This window comes from Panthera onca, chromosome A1, assembly GCF_046562875.1.
Source record: "Panthera onca isolate mPanOnc1 chromosome A1, mPanOnc1 haplotype 2, whole genome shotgun sequence".
NCBI classification, from domain to species: Eukaryota; Metazoa; Chordata; class Mammalia; order Carnivora; family Felidae; genus Panthera; species Panthera onca.
The window spans coordinates 229,160,929-229,182,230 of record NC_138339.1 but is presented as its reverse complement, the minus strand read 5'-3'; the positions used below and the strand labels follow the sequence as shown (position 1 = coordinate 229,182,230).

At 35.9% G+C, this 21,302-nt stretch overlaps 1 protein-coding gene across 1 annotated transcript in view; it reads left to right on the top strand.

Moving 5' to 3' along the window:
- The first annotated feature begins 17 nt into the window (after positions 1-17).
- The window catches only part of BRCA2 (BRCA2 DNA repair associated), a 59,786-nt gene continuing 38,501 nt past the window's right edge, over positions 18-21,302 (top strand). Inside the window, exons 1-11 of the mRNA XM_060637392.3 lie at positions 18-199; positions 958-1,059; positions 3,376-3,600; positions 9,110-9,218; positions 9,861-9,907; positions 10,007-10,047; positions 10,243-10,354; positions 11,105-11,154; positions 12,041-12,152; positions 12,989-14,107; positions 15,513-20,306. Coding sequence (XP_060493375.3) covers positions 993-1,059; positions 3,376-3,600; positions 9,110-9,218; positions 9,861-9,907; positions 10,007-10,047; positions 10,243-10,354; positions 11,105-11,154; positions 12,041-12,152; positions 12,989-14,107; positions 15,513-20,306 — 6,676 coding nt within the window. The 5' untranslated portion in view covers positions 18-199; positions 958-992. The remainder of the gene's footprint in view (positions 200-957; positions 1,060-3,375; positions 3,601-9,109; positions 9,219-9,860; positions 9,908-10,006; positions 10,048-10,242; positions 10,355-11,104; positions 11,155-12,040; positions 12,153-12,988; positions 14,108-15,512; positions 20,307-21,302) is intronic.

Below are 21,302 nucleotides of genomic sequence, written 5' to 3'. Positions count from 1 at the left end.
GTGCGCAGGGAGCAGGCTTTTGGCGCGAGCGTCTGAAACAGGGTCGGCGGAGGCGGAGCTGCTGGGACTCCGCGCCTTGGTTGTTGTCGGAACCGTGGGTCGCCGCGCAAACGAGCCTGCGGCTCAGATTTCTGGTCGAGGTGCCGGCGCGGTTTTTGTCAGCCTTCTCCGGCCAAAAAGAGCTCCTCCAGCGGAGGCGGTTAGTGTTGGCTGGGTGGAGACGGACGGGCCGGTGTGAGGCGGCGGGGAAACGCCTCTCGTTCCCGGGGTGGGAGCCGCGGCCTCCCGCCCTCTACGGTCGGTGCCAACCTCGCACCGACTGGGAGAAAGGGCCGGGGGTTCGGCTCCTCCGCTGAGCGGACTCGAGCCCTGGCGCTTCCTTGGGACTCCACTTCCCAGCTTCGGGCCCCGCCACCCGCCCAGCATTTGCCCCTTAGCTGCCCCAGATGTCCCAGTCTGAAGTTTCCTTAATTGGAAAGACGATGAAGTTAACTTTAACGGAATATCGTAATTCCGGAAAATGTTTTACAGCTCCTGGTACGCTGTATCTGTCTTGCTTAAACCCTCCGGCATTTGCTGTATTACGAAGATTTACTGATTTGAAATTGTCCAAAGATAGTTACCTCTCATAGGACCCGTCACTGACAGCATCCCCTAGCCGCACGTGACTAGTTAACTTAATTGAAAGTAAACATTTAAAATGCTGTTCTTGAGTCGCGCTTCCCCCGTTTCAAATGCTTCATGTGGCTAGTGGCGACTCCGTTGGACAGCACAAACACGGAACGCTCCCATCCTCGCAGTGAGTTCAGCTACCGTCCCAAAAGATAGGACCGAGGTAAAGAAACAATGTAACTTTAGGCAAGTTTACCTGCTTCTGATTGTACCTTAGAGTCAGTTAACAAGGACTGCATCCCTGTGAAGTGTATTTGGTGTGTTTTTGTTTGTTTGTTTTTGCAGAGTTACCAAGCATCGGAGTAATATTGTAGATAAAAATGCCTATTGGGTGCAAAGAGAGACCAACTTTTTTTGAAATTTTTAGGACGCGGTGCAATAAAGCAGGTATTGACAAAGTTGATCATTTGCCTTGAGAAAATGTTTTCAGAAAAATATGTAAATATGCATGCTTGCTGAAAAGAATCCAATACTTGACGGTTTTGTTTACACTGTAAACTGTTCCTTCTGGAGTCATCCATCCAGTTGAGAAAATGGTCATTTAGGGTTAGCCAAATGATAAGTGTAGAACCCTGGGGATAAACAAAAGACCAGCCTCTTAAAATTAGTAGTAGGAAGAATTGCTTTTAAAGCACAGACCTTCTAGCAAATCAGAAGCGTTGGTAATGTTACTTGACAGGAGGAGTTGTCAAACTTTTTAGTCTCAATACTCCTTAAACTCTTAAAAATGATTGAGGACCTCAGAGAGCTTTTGTTTATGCAGACTACCATATAGAAATTAAAGCTAAGAATTTGAAAAAAAAAATGTTTATTAATTCACTTAAAGATAAACCCATTGCATATTAACATAAATAACATTTTTTTGAAAAATAACTGTATTCCCCCCCCCCAAAAAAAAGAAGGGTGGCTCTGTTTTCCAATTTTTTTTAATGTTTATTTATATTTGAGAGAGAGCCCAGACGCAAGCAGGCGAGGGGCAGAGAGAGAGGGGCAGAGAGAGAAGGAGACAGAATCCAAAGCAGGCTCCACACTGTCCTATGGAGTCCTATGGCGGGGCTCAAACCACAAGCCTTGAGATCATGACCTGAGAAGTCTGATGCTTAAATGACTGAGCCATCCGGGTGCCCCTACAATTTTGCACTTTAATATCTGGCTTAAAAGAAGATAGCTGGATTCTCATACCTGCTTCTACATTTAATCTGTTGCAGTATGTTGTTTTGGTACAAGTATATAAAGAAAAGCCAGCCTCACACACCAGTGTAGTTGAGAAAAAGGAGTATTTTAATAGTCTTCAGTTAATTGTGGGTATTTTTCTTTGATAATACACAAAAAATTGACAAGTGGTAGTTTAAGAGTTGCAATATGGAATTGGAAACCATATCGTCAGCTTTTTATACTCTTGTTACATTTAATTCTATTAGTCTTTTTTGCACTTTGAATAAATCTTTTATCCATGTTGTAACATTGGGTATTGATACATTGTAAGATGTCAGTGTTGTGGATTACAAATATTCCATATATTGACACATTGTATTAAGCGTTAAAAATCACATGTGTTAATTCACTAATCTCATGAGAAAAATCTCCTAAGATTAAGAAGATAAGTTTACAGAAGCTTAATAAACTTTAACAAAATTCGAATTCCCATTTAAAAGCTGTCATTTTCTCACTGGCAACAAACTTTTTTCTGCAGTGATAGGCTCACTTCATTTTTGAGAAAATGTTCACCAAATCACTCAACTCAAAATGACTTATGTGTTAGTTGTTCTTTCTACTAAAAATGACTTTCCATGAAAAAGTGCTAATTCAGCTCATAACTCACCACTTGTGCTTTTCTAGACAACTGTCGTACTTAATCTGCAGAAATGCTTGATGCATACTTTCCATTTTGTCACAGAGAATATTAAAAAGATGTGCTCAAGGGTTGGGCTTTATAAAATAATTTTTACTGCTTCATTAATGATATTTTAAGTTGGACTGGTTTTTTGGTTTTGTTTTTGACAAGTGCGTGATGATGAATACAATTACTAGCCCCGTTTATTGCCACTGCCTTGACTCATGCAAAGATGTCATCAGTTTTACACACCAAGGGTGCAAATGTCACCATTGTGAAAAAAAGAAATGATACCTTCGTATTATTATGAAAATAGTTTTAACCTAATGGAGCTCTTGAATTTGTCTTGGGGACCTACCCCCCACCCTCACCCCCACCATCAGTAGTCCAGAGACCACACATTGAGAATCACTACTTTAAGGGTAGATAGATCATAGTAGAAATTTTGTCATTTCTCTTTAACAGGAGGGAGTCTTTTTATTCCATTTGATTTGTGAGTCTACATGTTCCTGTACTTACAGATTTGTCACATCCCTTTATGTAGTCTTTGTAATTAAATTGTATCTGTGGAATGCATTCTTGCTATGAATGACTTGTTTCTGAATCCTGAATATAAGAGAAAGAAAACTTTAGAAAAGCTAACTAATATAGCTAGGAGCAATCACCTTGTAACGTTTGTAAACTCTTGTTAGACCGTGCTACAGATTGGAGGGAGAACAGATTACTGCTCTTGTTTAATTAATATGCATTAACAAAAATAATCTACAGTCAAAATCTCAAGCATCCTTTTCTTTGTTATGATCTTTACTGGTTCATGAACTTACCTGTCACTGATTTAAACCAAGATGGAATTTTTATTTTTCTTACAGATTTAGGGCCAATAAGCCTTAACTGGTTTGAAGAACTTTGTTTAGAAGCTCCACCTTATAATTCTGAACCCACAGAAGAATCTGGATATAAAATCAGTTATGAACCAAACCTGTTTAAAACCCCACAAAGGAAACCTTGTCATCAGTTGGCTTCAACTCCAATAATATTCAAAGAGCAAGGTCTAATTCCGCCAATATACCAACAGTCTCCTTTAAAAGAATTAGGTAAATACAGAATAGACTCGGGTAAGTAATGTGGTCCAGTAGACTAGGGGAAAAACATGAACCAGGAATTGAGACAAAGCTATGTTAAAACTCCCAGCTCTATTGGTAATTGTATCATACTGGTCAGATCAATCTCTCCGGCTTCACTTTCCCCACTTGAAAAATGGAGATGATGAAAATAATGCCTGTAAGTTTGGATTAAAAAAAAGAATGCAGGTACTTAATTAGTGTTCCTTTTCTTCCCTCCTTTGACTTAATATATCCTGCCTAGTTTGTTAAATTATATCTTTCTTCTGCCCAAAAAAAAAAAAAAAAACAAAAACAAAAAACCAAGTGGGATTTGTTTTGATGTTAATTAAATAAACTCTATTTCTGCAGGTTATCACAGAGGACAGAGAAGGGTATTTTTATCAATTTTCTATAAATGTCTTTTGATTTGGTAACAGTTTCCCTGGCATACATGCCAGGTATTCCAATCAATCATGTAATAAGATTATATGTTCAGCCATTCAAATGTTTATTACCTATTTAAATGAAATATTCTCCTTTCTCTGGAGTATTACTGTCAAGTAAGGGGAATTAACAGTAGACAAAGAGCAGTCTAAGATTGAATGTGGCACGTGTCAAAAGCAAAGTACAAAAAGTACAGTGAGAGTTGAGAAGAAAGAGCATAAATAAGTTTGGGGGGGAATTGGGGAGTGATTTATTTGAATTAAACCTTGAAGGATAGGTGAGATCCAGAAATTTGAAGATGGCAGGGTAATAATTAATGTACTAGGCAGAGGAAAAACGTGAGGAAGATGATGATGTAGTTTGTTAAGAGAATGTCAAGTAATTCAGGTTGTGTGTTTTGTTTTTTTTTTTTAATGTTCAGTTCTGACACAGAGAGAGACAGAGCACGAGTGGGGGAGGGGCAGAGAGAGAGAGCGAGACACAGAATCCAAAGCAGGCTCCGGGCTCTGAGCTGTCAGCACAGAGCCTGACACGGGGCTCGAACTCACAAGCTGTGAGATCATGACCTGAGCCAAAGTCGGTCGCTCAACGGACTGAGCCACCCCTGCGCCCCAGATTGTTTGGAGTGTTGCATGTCTAAAACGGGCCAATAAACAACCTGAGGCTAGAAAGAGCACCTAGAGCCAGATATTTAATGCCAGACTAAAACAATTGAGTTTATTTGATAGGTTGTCTGGAAAAATCACATGTAAATTTGATCATGCTACTTCCTGCTTCAAATCTTTGACTACCTCCCTTTGCCTTCACGATAAAATCTTAACTCCTTAACATGATTTACAAGGTTCTTTTTTAATCTGGTCTCATTAACTCGTGCCTCATGCTGCCATAATTCCTTTCCCACCCATGTAATTTACCATTTGTTCACACTGAATTTCTTTTTGAAACTACTTTGCTCCATGGCTCTTTATAGATTGTTACCTCTGTCCAGAAATTAGTTAGTTCTTCCTACCTTTTTATCTAACAAGCTCATCTTTCAGGTCTTGATTTATGTATGTGCTTCTGGGAAGTTTTCCTTGTCACACTGTTAGCTTCTACTGGAGGAGACTTAAAATAAGCAATTACAGTGGAATAAATACTATGAAAGAGGAAATTCATGGTACCAGAAAATGTACATACAAAGAGGACATAGGTAATGGACAAAGATTTTCTTGTATGTTACTAGATACCTAGCGGCATACAAAGTGAGTATTCAGTAAATATTTACAGAATAAATGAGTATTTATTTTGCTTTGGAAAGCCTAATAACTGGACCCAATCTTTGGAGATTTGTTTTTCAAAATGAGATGCCTATATTGTGAGAATCTCCTGAAGTCCTGAATGAAAGGGAAGATTTCAGGCCCTAATCTGAATCTACCAAATTAGAATCACTAGAAATAGAGCCCATAAGTGTACCTTTTAAACTAATCGGGTGATTCTCATGGAAATGGAAGACTGGAGGCAGGGAGACCGGTTAGGACACATAATGGTCCAGGTTGTAGTGGGCCAACCACCTGAATTAGAGTAGTGGTAGTGAAAGCGGATATGGAAGATAGAAACTGTAAGACCCCACAATACCCTAGATCTAGGGATTTCAAAGAAAGGATCAAATCACAGGTTTAGAGCATAACTAAGAATATAATGGTGACATTCGTAGACGTTTTAAGCACTGGAGGAAAAACAGGTTTAAGACGGAAAAGGCTTGAAAGGATGAAAAAAAGTAGGTTGAGTTTTGGACTGCAATTTGAGACAGTGGTGAGGTGTAAAGGTGATGTCCTGAAGGATTTGGGGAATACAAGATTAAAACTTAAGAGAGCATATAGGTAGGAAAGAAAGTTATAGGAATCAACAAAGTGATAAAGTCATCACATGTGTTGAGGAAATTGATTATGATGAGGCTTAGGATAGAGCCTTAAGGAATATTTAGCAGATGAAATGCAGAACGCAGAAAAGGAGATCAGTCAACCAATATTCCATACTTTGTGCATGGCAATTTGTTAGACATTAAGGATACAAACGTGAATAAGATGCTTTTGACTTCTAGGAACTCAGTCTTGTGTAAGACAAAGTATGTGAATAAATATACAGTGTGGTATATGCTATAATAGGATCACCTGCAAAAGTGCTATGTTGTGGGCATAGTAAAGGGAGCAGCCATCTATTTTAATGGGCTCAGGGAAAGCTCTGTAAACCAGTTTATGCTAATTCTACTGAATCTTGAAAGAGTTGGAATTGGTCTATCTATAATTAGGGAGGGACAGGAATGAATTAATAAGGCCACTCTCAGTGCAGATGAATCAAAATTTTTAAGGTTATAGTGCATAAATAATTCTGACTATAGTTTCCTGATTCCTTTTGTTTTTGTTTAGTTTAAATTCACTACTAAAATGTAAGACTTAAGCTGTTTTTTAACCTACTTGTTTCATTCTGACATCTATTGTTTTCAAAAGAGAATTATCCCTAAAGTTTCATGAGGAAATGTACTATTTCTGCTTCTCAGCAGTCCTTTTGAGTAAAATCGTATGAGTCTATCTCACCATTATTCAGCCTTTTTATGAGATTCTCAGATTACTTGGCAAATGTTTTTTGGATATGACTTATTTTTACCTGCTTCATTTTTTTACTTTTTATTTTTTACATTTGGGTGTTCATTGCTAAGCCAATATTGATACTTTATTATCAACTGAAGTCATTTGTTTACATTAGGGTTCATTATTGGTACAGGTCTCTGGTTTTTGACAAATGTATAATGTCATGTATCCATCATTACAGTATCCTACAAGATCGTTTCACTGCCCTAAAAGCCCCTTGTGTTTGCCCTCCACCTGTTCACTTACCTCCACCCCAAGCCCCTGGCAACCACTGATCTTTTTACAGTCTACAGCCTTTTTTTCAGAATGTCATATAGTGGAAATCATACAGTATGTAACCTTTCAAACTGGCTTCTTTTACTTAGCAACATAAGGTTCCTCTGCATCTTTTCATGGTTTGATAGCTCATTTCTTTTTATCACTGAATAATGCTGTATTATATGGATGTACCAGTTTGTTTATCCGTTCACCTATTGAAGAACATCTTGGTTGCTTCCAAGTTTTGGCAGTTATGAACAAAGCTACTCTATCATGTGCAGATTTTTGTGTGGACCTAAGTTTTCAACTCATTTGGGAAAATACCAAGGGGCATGATTGCTGGATCATATGGTAGGCGTATGTTTAGTTACATAAGAAACTTCAAACTGAATCCCAAAGTGGCCGCACCATTTTGCATTTCCATCAGCAGTGAGTAAGAGTTTTTCTTGTTCTACGTCCCCATCAGCATTTGGTATTGTTTTTGTTTTGGGCTTTAGCCATTCTAAGTGTGTAGTAGTCGTTTCCTGATTAAGATCTTTGTTAAAGTGAACTGGGAAAAGTGAAATTTTAAAAATAGGTTTAGCTACTTTTTAGTGTCAACTAAAAGTCTCATTAGAGAAACTTGGATATTTCATTGAAGTGGGGTTTACCTCACACGTGTATTTGGCTTAGTAGTGATTATATCCATTTCCTGTTACTTAAGAAATGAGTAATATAACACAGTGTTTTGCATGTGCTACTGCAAATAGTTTTGTTTGGTCTTTGCCTTATTTTATTAACACTAATGCAACTTATTTTTCCCCAAACTTTTCTAAGTTGGAGATTATAGGATCAGTTAAAGCAACTATTTTTGAAAGCAGTTTTTAAGAGTAATAATAAATGCCTCAAGTACCGTATTTGTGATACAGAAAATGGGAATATTTCCACACTGTAAATTGGATTTGATAGAGCCAGATACAGCTTTAGAAACCCTGACTGAGCCTTATTGCGGAGAAAATAGATGTATTCGTCAACAGTGGTAGTTTTTTCTAATCATTGCTAATTCATCCAGCCAGGAATTGTGGAGTGACTGTAACATTAAGCATTGATTATAGTTGCTAAGGAGACAGTGATAAGTTAGATCCCTACGTCAAAGAGCTCACATTTCTAGGAGGGGAAGCAAGAATGCTGTATGATAAACTCTACGAGGAACATACAGCAGCAGCTATCACTTAATTTCATGTTAGGGACCACTAAATTTTTCCAGAGGAGGTAGTTTCAAAATGGAAGCCTGAAAGAGGATGTTCAGTCAAGAGAAATAAAAAGAGAAAAACAGTTTGTACAAAGGCCTGAAGTGACGGAGAGCATTCTTGCAGGATATGCAGGTGGTTGGGTATGGCTGAAAAGTAGAGTGAAAGAATGTCATAGAAATTAAGGCAGATGATGAAAGTCCTTGTTACTAGGGAGTTTTGTTTTGGAATTTGAGCTTGCTCTTGAGAACAAGATCTTGAAAGTTTTTGGCAGAAGACTAATATGATCAAATTTGGTACATCGATAGGTTTTTAGTAAATGTCTTTTTCTTTACTCTTATCCTTCATAATACCCTAGTGCGTGTGACTTAATAATAAGGCATAAAACATTCTATTCTGTGTTCCACTTGTGTGGAATTTCTTTTTTTTTTTTTTTTTTTTAATTTTTTTTAACGTTTATTTTATTTTTGAGACAGAGAGAGACAGAGCATGAACGGGGGAGGGTCAGAGAGAGAGGGAGACACAGAATCTGAAACAGGCTCCAGGCTCTGAGCACTCAGCACAGAGCCTGACGCGGGGCTCGAACTCACGGACTGCGAGATCGTGACCTGAGCCGAAGTCGGACGCTCAACCGACTGAGCCACCCAGGCGCCCCACCACTTGTGTGGAATTTCAAAAAAATTTCTCCTACTATATTATGAACTCCTTGAAGTGTCCCAAAGTGTCTTACATATATTATATACTTGTTGAATGGGGGCACACATCCTTTGAGACCTCCCCCTTTGGAAGGAATCAACAAACTGAGAAACCAATTCAACTGAACTCCCCATACATTCTCCTTCCCAGGATAGATAAGATTTTTTTGTTTTTAAATACTTCCAGAGAATGAAAATTCACAATCCATAGCATATACATACTCACTGAATTATTGTACTGTTTCAGGAAAGGATATTACCAATAGTAAACATAAAAGTTGTTGCACAATGAAGTCTAAAATGGATCAAACAAATGATGTTACCAGCCCACCTCTAAATTCTTGTCTTAGTGAAAGGTATGGTAAAGCTTGTTCTATTAAAATATTTAAATGAAACATTTTCCTACATATGCTGTTTGTTTTCTAGAAATGCACCTAATTTTCATGCTAATATTTTGGCTAAAAGCCTGAAAGAGGATATTCTACTTTTAAATAATCTCCTTTTAGGTTGAGTTTTTTAATTCAATAATTTTTACATTAGAAACATTTACTTTGTTTTTCTTACTATGTTGAATTCACTGGTTTTTTATCTATATTCTGTGACATTTTTAAGTTATAAAAATATTGATGAAAAGCAATGCCCTTGATATAGCAGCTTAAAATAATTTGTGTGCTTTGAGAGAATATGATTTTATAGATTCACTTTACATAATTGCATAATTTTTAAGTCAAGATGTACAGTTCTTAGCAGTTGAAATTTGTGAGTGCTTTATACATTACTTTTTGTGGACATTTTAAACATAATTTAGTGGTTACTTAATTTTTCATGAGATGTTTACTTTTTAAAAAGTAACAAAATATTACAAAGTAGTGTAATTCTAATAATTGATATGACTGAGTCTTTTTTTTCAATAAGATTAATATTTTGTTTCTTCTTGCCATTTCTGTTATCTTTGAATAATGGTTTTTGGTTTGTTTGGTTTTTTTTTTCCATTTTAGTCCTCTTCTACGAAGTACACATGTAACACCACAAAGAGAAAAGTCAGGTATGATTAAAAATGAGGTTGGTTTTTTTTAGCTCTAAAATACTCTTAAATTTTAATAAAAAAAAAAATGTAGTAATTTTCCCCTTGTTTTATCCCCAGTGGTATGTGGAAGCTTGTTTCATACACCGAAGCTTATGAAGGTAAATATCCCGCCTAGTTTATTTTTCTTGTGGAGAAGTGAGAGTTTGACAACAGTGTCCTCCTGCCTGTGCCCTGAGATTTACAAATACGTACCTATGGTCTCATGTAGGCATTCAGGGAGTGATAAGTGAAAAAAATACTCTTAATCATTAGTGCATTTATGTGAAATAAATAAACTGTTTTCTTATTTCCAGGGTCAGACACCAAAACGTATTTCTGAAAGTCTAGGAGCTGAGGTGGATCCTGATATGTCTTGGTCAAGTTCTTTAGCCACACCACCAACCCTTAGTTCTACTGTACTCATAGGTAATACTAGCAAATGCGTATCATGTCAGATGGTAGATAATGTTGATAGAGTGTCATCTCTAAATGCTTCTGACAAAAAGAAAATAGGAAAAGATAATTGGATAGTAATTAGATTATACTATCTTTGAGAAGTGTGTTAGTAGTTGAGAATAATTTTATTCTATTTATATTGGGACTACAGGTACATTACATGGTGTTCTAGGAGTAGTATTCTGTAGGAGTCCATCTATATGCAAACCAGGATTTTTTTTTTATTATTCTAGCAAAAGTACATTCCATTTTGATTCTCTCTTTGGCTAGGATTTAACTTTTTTTGTTGCTCAGATGAAATAATAGAGGTAAAAGCATGTTGAAAAGTAAGAAGTATTTGACATATAATATGCTTTTAGAGTGTATTATTATCTAAATAAATGCTAAAGTCTATAAGCTTTATCCTTAAGTCATGACCCCATAGCTCCATCTGATTTTCTTAGTCTTTATGGATAGTATTACCTTAAAGTCGGGGTCATCAAACCACAGTTTCTTAGCACCTTATGAGTGGTACTAAGGAATTGAATGTAGCTTATTCACTAGGTTGATTGACCTTTCTAATTACCATACTTGAGTCAATTCGTTTTGTTTCAAATGCATCATTTATTTCAGTAGTGTATGTGTCTTTTGATGTATGACCAGAAAATACTGCAGTTTTCACATTAACCTTAGTGTCTGGTATATAATACAGTATAGATAAATTGAATTTTTTTTTTACAGTCAGAGATGAGGAAGCATCTGCAGCTGGATTTCCTAATGACACTACTGCTGTAAGTAAATATGACAAATTGAGGATGCTGTTGCAGTTGCTTATAATTTTAGAATGCCACGGGGCGCCTGGGTGGCTCAGTCGGTTAAGTGTCCAACTTTGGCTCAGGTCGTGATCTCGCGGTTCATGAGTTCGAGCCCCGCGTCGGGATCTGTGCTGACAGCTCAGAGCCTAGAGCCTGTTTCAGATTCTGTGTCTCCCTCTCTCTCTCTGACCCTCCCCCGTTGATGCTCTGTCTCTCTCTGTCTCAAAAATAAATAAACGTTAAAAAAAATTAAAAAAAATAATTTTAGAAAGCCTTGAAATATTATCTTGCATTTTTTCATTCCTTAATTTATGATTTATCTAAGTCTTTGATAAAGTCTTTAAGCCTGATCCTATGTGATTTTCTTTTTTTTTTTTTTAATTTATTTGTTTTTTAATGTACATCCAAGTTAGCATATGGTACAACAATGATCCAGGAGTAGATTCCTTAATGCCCCTTACCCATTGAGCCCTTCCCCCTCCTACAACCCCTCCAGCAATCCTCTGTTGGTTCTCTATATTTAAGTCTCTTATGTTTTGTCCCCCTCCCAGTTTTTGTATTATTTTTGCTTCCCTTCCCATATGTTCATCTGTTCTGTGTATTAAAACCCTCATATGAGTGCAAGTCATATGATATTTGTCTTTCTCCAACTGACTAATTTCGCTTAGCATAATACCCTCTAGTTCCATCCACGTCGTTGCAAATGGCAAGATTTTATTCTTATTGCCAAGTAATACTCCATTGCATATATATATTCTATATGTGATTTTCTTGACTTCCTATGAAGTAATGGTGTCTCTAAGTTGAATATATGCATAGTGAGAATTTTTATACTAGTGACTTTAAAATACAACTTTTGCAGATCTTTAAAAGCTATTTCTGTAACCATGATGAAAGTCTGAAGAAAAATGATAGGTTTATCCCTTCTGGGCCAGACAGTGAAAACAAAAGTCAAAGAGAAGCTAAAAGTCAAGGTAAGTCCTTCTATTTAATTGAACTACTGTTTTTAACTGACAGCATTAAAGTATTATTACTTCTTTCTTAAAAAGAAAATACACTGCTTTTCCTTCTTAGTTAATGAAATTTCTCTGAGTAGAAGCTAATGTGATTTAAATGAAAATGTTAAATCATGGTAAGATAATACCACTCAATATCCTATAGTGACACCAAAACAAAACCTATAACTCAAAACTTACAGAGATAAAAATAAGACTAAAAATTAACAAAATGTGAAGGCCTTATTTCTAATTAGTAATTTGGGTTGCACATGTACTCAAAGTTACCTAATCAGATCATTGGAATATTGCATTTTTCTTGGTATGTGTATATCTCTGTAAAAATGTGTGGGATTGGATAACTCTGTGTGTGTGTGTGTGTGTGTGTGTGTGTGTGTGTGTGTGTGTGTAAAATCAGATTTTACTCTCAGTTATTATAGGGCCACAAAATTAATTTGGAACATCTGGTTTGATAAATCTTAGAATGTTAAATTGAGAATATATACTAAGATTGCATGAGTTTTAATTGTGTAGAGCTGGTAAAAAAAAAAGGGGGGGGGGTTATTAGGATTAGAGTATGAATAGAAGGCTTTGGAGACATTGGAATCAGTCTTTACCAGAAGAATGGGGGAAGGGTGGCACCCTCCTTCCCTTCCCCTCCCTAAAAGAGCTAGCACTCCGGATAACCCTTTAAATGCCACATTACATGTTATATGGTATATGCTATCTCTTTGAGAACAGTTGCAAGAATAGTATAAATTATATGGCTATATTATAAAATGTTATTAATATGCTTGTGTTTTAAATTTTAACAGGATTGGGGAAAATGGTAGGGAATTCATGTGATAAAGTAAATAGCTGCAAAGACCCTTTTGGAAACTCAACACCAAATGTCTTAGAAGATGAAGTACGTGAAAGAGTTGCAGATGTTTCTGAAGAAGATAGTTTTCCATTATGTGTTCCTAAATGTAAAACAAGAAACCTACAAAAAATAAAAACCAGTAAGACTAGGAAAAATATTTTCAATGAAACAACCAATGAATGTGAAGAAGCCAAAAAACAAATGAAAGAAAATAAACATTCTTTTGTATCTGAAATGGAAGCAAATGCCAGTGATCCATTAGATTCGAATGTAACAAATCAGAAGCCCTTTGGGAATGGAAGTGATAAAATCTCCAAGGAAGTTGTACTGTCTTCAGCCTCTGAATCGTGTCACCTAACCCTCTCAGGTCTAAATGGAACCCACATGGAGAAATTACCTCTACTGCGTATTTCTTCTTGTGACCAAAATAATTCAGAAAAAGACCTCATAACCACAGAGAAAGAATGTACCAACTTTATTATTTTAGAAGATTCTTTACCACAGATTTCAGGTGTACCCAAGTGTACAGAGAAGATGTTAAATGAGGAAATAGTGGTAAATAAGATAGATGAAGGGCAGTGTCTTGAATCTCATGAAGATTCCATTCTTGCGGTAAAGCAAGCAGTATTTGAAACTTCTCTAATAGCTTCTCCACTTCAGGGTATCAGAAAGTCTATATTCAGGATAAGAGAATCACCTGAAGAGACATTCAGTGCAGTGTTCTCAAACAATATAACTGATCCAAACTTTAAGGAAGAACATGAAGCCTCTGAAAGTGGATTAGAAAAACATTCTATTTGCTCACAGAAAGAGGATTCTTTAAGTACAAGTTCACTTGATAATGGAAGCTGGCCAGCCACTATCAAACATACTTCTGTAGCTTTGAAGAATTCAGGTTTAATATCCACTTTGAAAAAGAAAACAAAAAAGTTTATTTATGTTGTAAATGATGAAACATCTTATCAAGGACTAAAAACACAGAAGGACCAGCAATCGGGACTGATGAACTATTCAGCCCAATTTGAAGCAAACGTTTTGGAAGGACCACTGACATTTACAAATGCCGATTCAGGTACGAGTGTGTGTGTGTGAGAAAGTGAGAGAGTGAGAGAGAGAAAATGTATAGTTTTGTGGCTGTTGACAAGTTCTCTTATTTGAATATGCGAGTCTTTCTCTAATCTTTTTTAAAATATATACTGCCTGCTTTCCTTCTGTAGTTTCTTTTTTGGTTTTCCTTCTGTAGTTTTTTGATTTTTTTAAATCACTGTACTTGTATTCAGTATCGGGCAATGTCTACATACATTATTGTTTAGGCCTTTGATTACCAATGTTCAAAATCATTTTATTCAGACTGGTTGGATCAGTTTGCATAATATACTGTATACAATCATGCCTCTTGAGACAGAGCATTTGATTCAGAATCATCAAGAACTTGACTACTTAATTCCTGCTTTAATTTTGTTATATGTAAATTTGACAGTTCTGTAAATATGTTGTACTATTTACTATAGATATTCTCTAAATCATGTAAAAAAATAGAAAAAAGCTAATTTCTAGCTAAGTTTAATGTAAGTCACTTCTAAAATGAAAGTGGTTACTGTTGTTACCTAGTTTTCTTAAATATTTAGAGATTACTTAGAGTTATTAATATCCGGTGTCAGAGTATGCACAGTGAGACTCTGTTTTTATTTGAGCAGTGATTCCTTTATCAGTAGCTGAATTGTATGTTAAAAAGGCAATTTTATCATCCTTTGAGAAGATTTTAGTGGATAGAATAAACTGGAATGTAGAGGAACTGTTTGAGATTTGGGTTAATTTCCAGAGAAGAATGTTTGATACTGTATACGTCAGAATTAAAATCAGTGAAACAGCTAATATATAGTAGTGGTCATTGATTAAATGAGACTAATATTTTTAACTTCCTAATACAGAATTCAGAGGGATGATTTAAAAAAAAAAAAAAAACTCAGCAGTTTAATTCATTTGCCTTTATAATTGACAGTAGGTCATTTTTCAGGCCCTTCATCTGTAGAGCCTATTTTTAAAAGCTGATTTTTTTTTTCAGTATCAAAGACTGAATTAACTAAAGGAAGTAATTACTTTTCTAATTCTTTTCCTTTGCCTTGTTTTTTTTTATCTCCTATTACACCCATTTAGCAATGAAACTTTTTTCCAGTTTTATTTTCCAATAAAACTAATTTGAATTTTACTTATGGTGACTGCTTTCTTGAACTACATACTAATTTTAATTGAATTGATACATGTTAGAAAAGAATACTAAGTTCTATTTGTCTTTAGTTGAAAATATAATAACTTCAAATAGAGACTATTTAGAATTCTTTGTTTTAAGCCTGACATTCGCTTCTTGCTTTTCATGTAATTCTTATCGTAGATACTACCTTTTTTACTTAGTGGAATATATTTAGTAAACGTGATTGATGGTACTTTAATTTTGTTTTGTCACTTTGTGTCTTTAGGTTTATTGCATTCTTCTGTCAAAAAAACCTGTTTGCAGAATGATTCCAAAGAACCAATTTTGTCCTTAACCAACTCTTTTGGGACACTTCTGAGAAAAGTTTCCAATAATGGAAGCAGTTCTCCTAATAATAAAATAATATCTCAGGATCTTGATTATAAAGAAGCAAAAATTAAGAAGGAAAAACTGCAATCATTTATAAGCACAGAAACGGATTGTCTGTCATCCTTACAGGAAGAACACTGTGAAGATGATACAAAAAGCCAAAGAGTTGCAGATAGAAAAGAAGAGATCTTGCCTGCAGTAAGCCAACCTTCTGTGCCATATTCAGAAGTGGAAGATAGTGGTATTCACTTTCAGACTCTGAAAAGCTTTTCATCTGACCCGGATAATACCGGCCAGTTAACTCCTCACCCCAGGGATCCTCCGTCAAACCCAGTCGGGCTTTCCAGAGGAAGAGAATCATATGAAGTGTCAGAGACACTAAAATGTAAGAGTCATGAAGCTGGTTTTGAATTAACCAAAACCATGGAAAATAATCAAGAAATACATGTTTTAAATGAACATGCTAAAAAAGCTAAGTTGTTGTCAACTGAAAAATATGTAACAGAAGCATCACCACCTATGAAGGTACCATTCAACCAAAATGCACATCTCACAATAATCCAAAAAGACCAAAAAGAAACTACTTTAATTTCAAAAATAACTATCAATCCAAACTCTGAAGAACTTTTCCCAGATGGTGATAATTTTGTCTTTAAAATAACTAAGGAAAGGAATGTTCCTGTTTTAGGAAGTATTCAGGAACTTCAAGATTCAGACCTCTGTTGTGTAAAAGAACCTGTTCTCGAGAACTCTACCATGGTAGTGTATACAGATATGGATGACAAACAAGCAGCCAAAGTGTCAATTACGAAAGGTTTTGATTCATCAAACATAGATGATCTTACAGAAAAGGATAGAAATAGCATAAAGCAGCAACTCAGAATGACTTTAGACCAAGATTCAAAATCAGACATCACCTTGGATTCAGATATGAAATCAAATGGAAATAATGATTACATGGATAATTGGGCAAGACTATCAGATCCAATTTTAAATCACAATTTTGGAAATGGCTTCAGAACAGCTTCTAATAAAGAGATAAAACTCTCTGAACACAACATTAAGAAAAGCAAAATGCTCTTCAAAGATATTGAAGAACGTTATCCTACTAACTTAGCTTGTATTGAAATTGTAAATACTTCATTAGAAAGTCAAGAGAAACTGAGCAAACCTCATATACTTGATCCACAGTCAATTAATACTGTATCTGGGTGTGTGCAGAGTAGCGCATATGTTTCTGATAGTGAAAATCGTCACACAACTCCTCCAACTTTATCTTTAAAGCGAGATTTTGATTCAAATCATAATTTAACACCTAGCCAAAAGGCAGAAATTACAGAACTTTCTACCATTTTGGAAGAATCAGGAAGTCAGTTTGAGTTTACACAGTTTAGAAAACCAAGCCACATGAAACAGAAAAATCCATGTGAGATGCCCGAAAAACACCTGACTATCTCAAATACCACTCCTGAGGAACAGAAAGATGGTCATCTCCGTCTCACAATTAATGCCCTATCTATCAGTCAGGGAGATAGCAGCAAGAAATTTGAAGGTATAATTGGAGGTAAGCAGAAGTTTGCTTGCTTGTCAAAAACCAGCTGTAACAAAAGTGCTTCTCGCCATTTAACAGGTAAAAATGAAGTGGAGTTTAGAGGCTTTTACTCTGCCCGTGGCACAAAACTGAACGTTTGTAGTGAAGCACTGCAAAAAGCTAAGAAGCTGTTCAGTGACCTTGAGAATATTAGCGAGGAAACTTCTGTAGAAGTAGGTATAAGAAGTTTCTCTTCAAGTAAATGTAATGGTTCTGTTTCAGTGTTTAAGAAAGAAAATTGTAACAATGAGAAAAAGTTAAATGAGAAAAATAATAAATACCGCCTAATACTACAAAATAATATTGAAATGACTACTGGCATTTTTGTTGCTGAAGATACTGAAGGTTACAAGAGAAACATAGAAAACAAAGCTAACAAATATACTGATGCCAGCGGAAATATGTACAACTTCAGAGAATCTGATGGCAGTGATTCAAGTAAAAATGATACAGTTTATATTCATAAAGAAGAAAATGGCTTGCCATATATTGATCAGCACGACATAGATCTGAAATTATCCAGCCAGTTTATAAAGGAGGGCAACACTCAAATTAAAGAAGGTTTGTCAGATTTAACCTGTTTGGAAGTTGTAAAAGCTGAAGAAACACTTCACATTAACACATCAAACAAAGAACATTTAACTGCTAATACAATGGGGCGAATTACAAAAGATTTTGACATATTTGACGTATCCTTTCAGACTGCAAGTGGGAAAAATATAAGAGTCTCTAGAGCGTCATTAAATAAAGTTACAAATCTCCTTGATCAAAAATGTACAGAAGAAGAATTGAATAACTTTGCAGATTCCTTAAATTCTGAATTACTTTCTGGCATAGATATCAACAAAGTAGACATGTCACGTCATGAGAAAATGGAAAATACTGAAAGAAAAGACAAAATGAAAGAAAGTGACCTCACTGGTACTGAAAATAAATCACTGACCCTCCAGCAAAGACCAGAATATGAAATCAAAAAGATCAAAGAACCTACCATTTTGGGTTTTCATACAGCTAGTGGGAAAAAAATAGAAATTGCAAAGGAATCTTTGGACAAAGTGAAAAATCTTTTTGATGAGCAAGAGCAAGATAAAAGCGCGATGACTAATTTTAGCCATAGAGGGACAAAGATGTCCAAGGGCAGAGAGGAGTGTAAAGGTGGGCTTCGATTAGCATGCAAAACAATTGAAATAACACCTGCTTCAAAGGAGGAAGAAATGCAGAAGCCTCTAGAGAAAAACCTTGTTTCTAACGAGATCGTGGTGGTACCCAGGCTCTTAAGTGATAATTTATACAAACAAACCGAAAATCTTAAAATACCAAATCGTGCCTCTCTGAAAGTTAAAGCACATGAAAATACAGGAAAAGAAACAGCAAAAAAGCCTACAACTTGTACAAATCAATCCACTTATTCAGCCACTGAAAATTCAGCTTTATCATTTTACACAGGACATGGTAGAAAAATTTCTGTGAGTCAGTCTTCAATACTTGAAGTAAAAAAATGGCTTAGAGAAGGAGAATTGGATGATCAACCAGAAAAAACAGTGTATAATATATCAGAATATCTTTCAAAAAATAAAGTTGATAATTCTGGTATTGAACCAGTGGTGAGGAATGTGAGAGAGAGAGAGAACACCAGTGTTTCTGAAATAATGTTCACTGTAAGAGAAGCAGACACAGATCCACAAAGCATAAACGAAGATATTTGCATTCAGAAACTTGTGACTAATTTCTCATGCAAAAATGAAAATACAGCCATTAAAGTGACGGTTTCTGATTCAAATAATTTTGATTCAACTCAGAAATTGAATTCTGATTCAAATGATGCTGTGCCTGTATACACTACAGCAAGTAGTGAAAGAGTCTTAGTTGCACACGAGACAAAAGTGACAGAGGGATTTACAGAAAACTGCAGTATGGCAATTAAGCAAACCACCAAGAGTAAACCAGGGAAAATTGTGGCAGGTTATCGTAAGGCGCTGGATGATTCAGAAGATACTATTTGTCCTAATTCTCTGGATGGTGCAGAATGTAGTTTGCCTTCACATAAAGATTTTGCTGAGACTCAAAGTGAGCAAACTCTACAACTTAACCAAAGTATTTCTGGATTCAAGAAACGTTCTGAAATACCACCTCGTCAGATTAATTTGAAAACTTCTGATATATGTAAACTTAGTACAGGGAAGCGTCCCCAGTCCGTCTCTTATACAAATGCTCGTGGGATTTTTAGCACTGCAAGTGGAAAATGTGTACAAGTATCAGATGCTGCATTACAAAAGGCAAGACAGGTGTTTTCTAAGGTAGAAGACAGTGCCAAGCAGCCCTTTTCCAAAGTATCATTTAAACATAATGAGGATCACTCAGACAAGTTCACAAGAGAAGAAAATACTATGATACATACCCCCCAAAATTTACTATCATCTGCTTTCTCTGGATTCAGTACAGCAAGTGGGAAACAAGTTCCAGTTTCTGAAAGTGCCTTATGCAAAGTTAAGGGAATACTAGAAGAATTTGATGTGATGAGAACTGAATGCAGTCCTCAGCGTTCATCTACATCTAGACAAGATGTATCAAAAATGCCTCCTCCCTCTTGTGTAGATAACAGAACCCCAGAACGCTCTGTAAACTCCAAATTGGAAAAAGCCTACAATAAAGAATTTAAATTATCAAGTAACTCTAACATTGAAAATGGTTCTTCAGAAAATCACTCTGTGCAAGTTTCTCCATATCCCTCTCAGTTTAAGCAAGACAAACAGTTGATACAAGGAAACAAAGCATCGCTTGTTGAGAACATTCACCTTTGGGAAAAAGAACAGGCTTTACCTGAAAATATAAAAATGGAAATTGGGAAAACTGAAGCTTTTCCTAATCTTCCTGTGAAAACAGATACAGAAATTCATTCTACTGACTCCAAGGATCCAGAAAACTATTTTGAAACAGAAACAGTAGAGATTGCCAAAGCTTTTATGGAAGATGGTGAGCTGACAGATGCTGAACTGCTAAGTCACACCAGACACTTTCTTCCTACGTGCCAACACTCTGAGGAGACGCTTGTGTTAAATTCAAGAAGAGGGAAAAGAAGAGGTGTACTTGTCTCAGTTGGTAAGTGTCCATTTTTTCCTGTTAGCTTGCCAATCACTTAAAAATTAAGTCTTGAATAATCCTGGTATGCTAACTTACAGCAATTCAGGTAATTATAAGCTGTATTATGTTTTATTTTTTTTTAATGTGGAATTTATTGTCAAATTGGTTTCCATACAACACCCAGTGCTCATCCCACCAGGTGCCCTCTATATTTTTATAGACCTTGTGGATGGTTTAGCGGAATGTGATTTCACTTTTGCTATCTCTGAGTCTGTACCAAGAAACATGTTTTGAGGTTATTTCGATGTATTTTTAGAGATTATTAATATAGTTATAATTGAGAAGCTACTGTTTCTTTCCCTAGAAAATTTAACAGCCTGCATAATACAACTTATTAACTGTTTCCATTAGAGAGGAAGAACACAGACGTTCCAACTCTGGCTCCTGTGAAGTTAAAAAATTGGTTTCAATTATAGGTGCTGGTTTGCCTCCTTTTTTTAATCTAGGAAGTGTTTTAAAGTCAGTCATTTTTGGCAGATAACATACTGGTCTTAATGGCATTTGGACTATATTCTAACTTCTCTTTGAAATATGTATGGAACAACTTAGTTCAACTAGGTCAAATGACAAAGAATAATCTTAAGTCATTGAATCTGTTGATCAAATACCATCAAAGTAAATGCCAAAACTAACTCCAGCTTTTAAGTGGATGATCTTAATATTAAATAACTAACTCCTTTGTAAAAACTATGGACTCACAGAATTGAGTTGAATTGAGTTGTCACAGGTCTTGCCCAGTCTCTTCTTACTATAGAGCAAAACACTGAAGCCAGTGTCTTCAACTTGGCACCTTCAGTTACCCTGTGGATACAGAGTTTCTGAATTGTTATCCAGGCCACATTCCATACCAAGTTTATGTTATGGGAAAAGTAGAAAGTTGATGATACTTACCTTAAACTGTTGCTGTGCTCTGGTAAAAATTTTGAAGAGCAGATGCTTAAAGAGACTCACAGT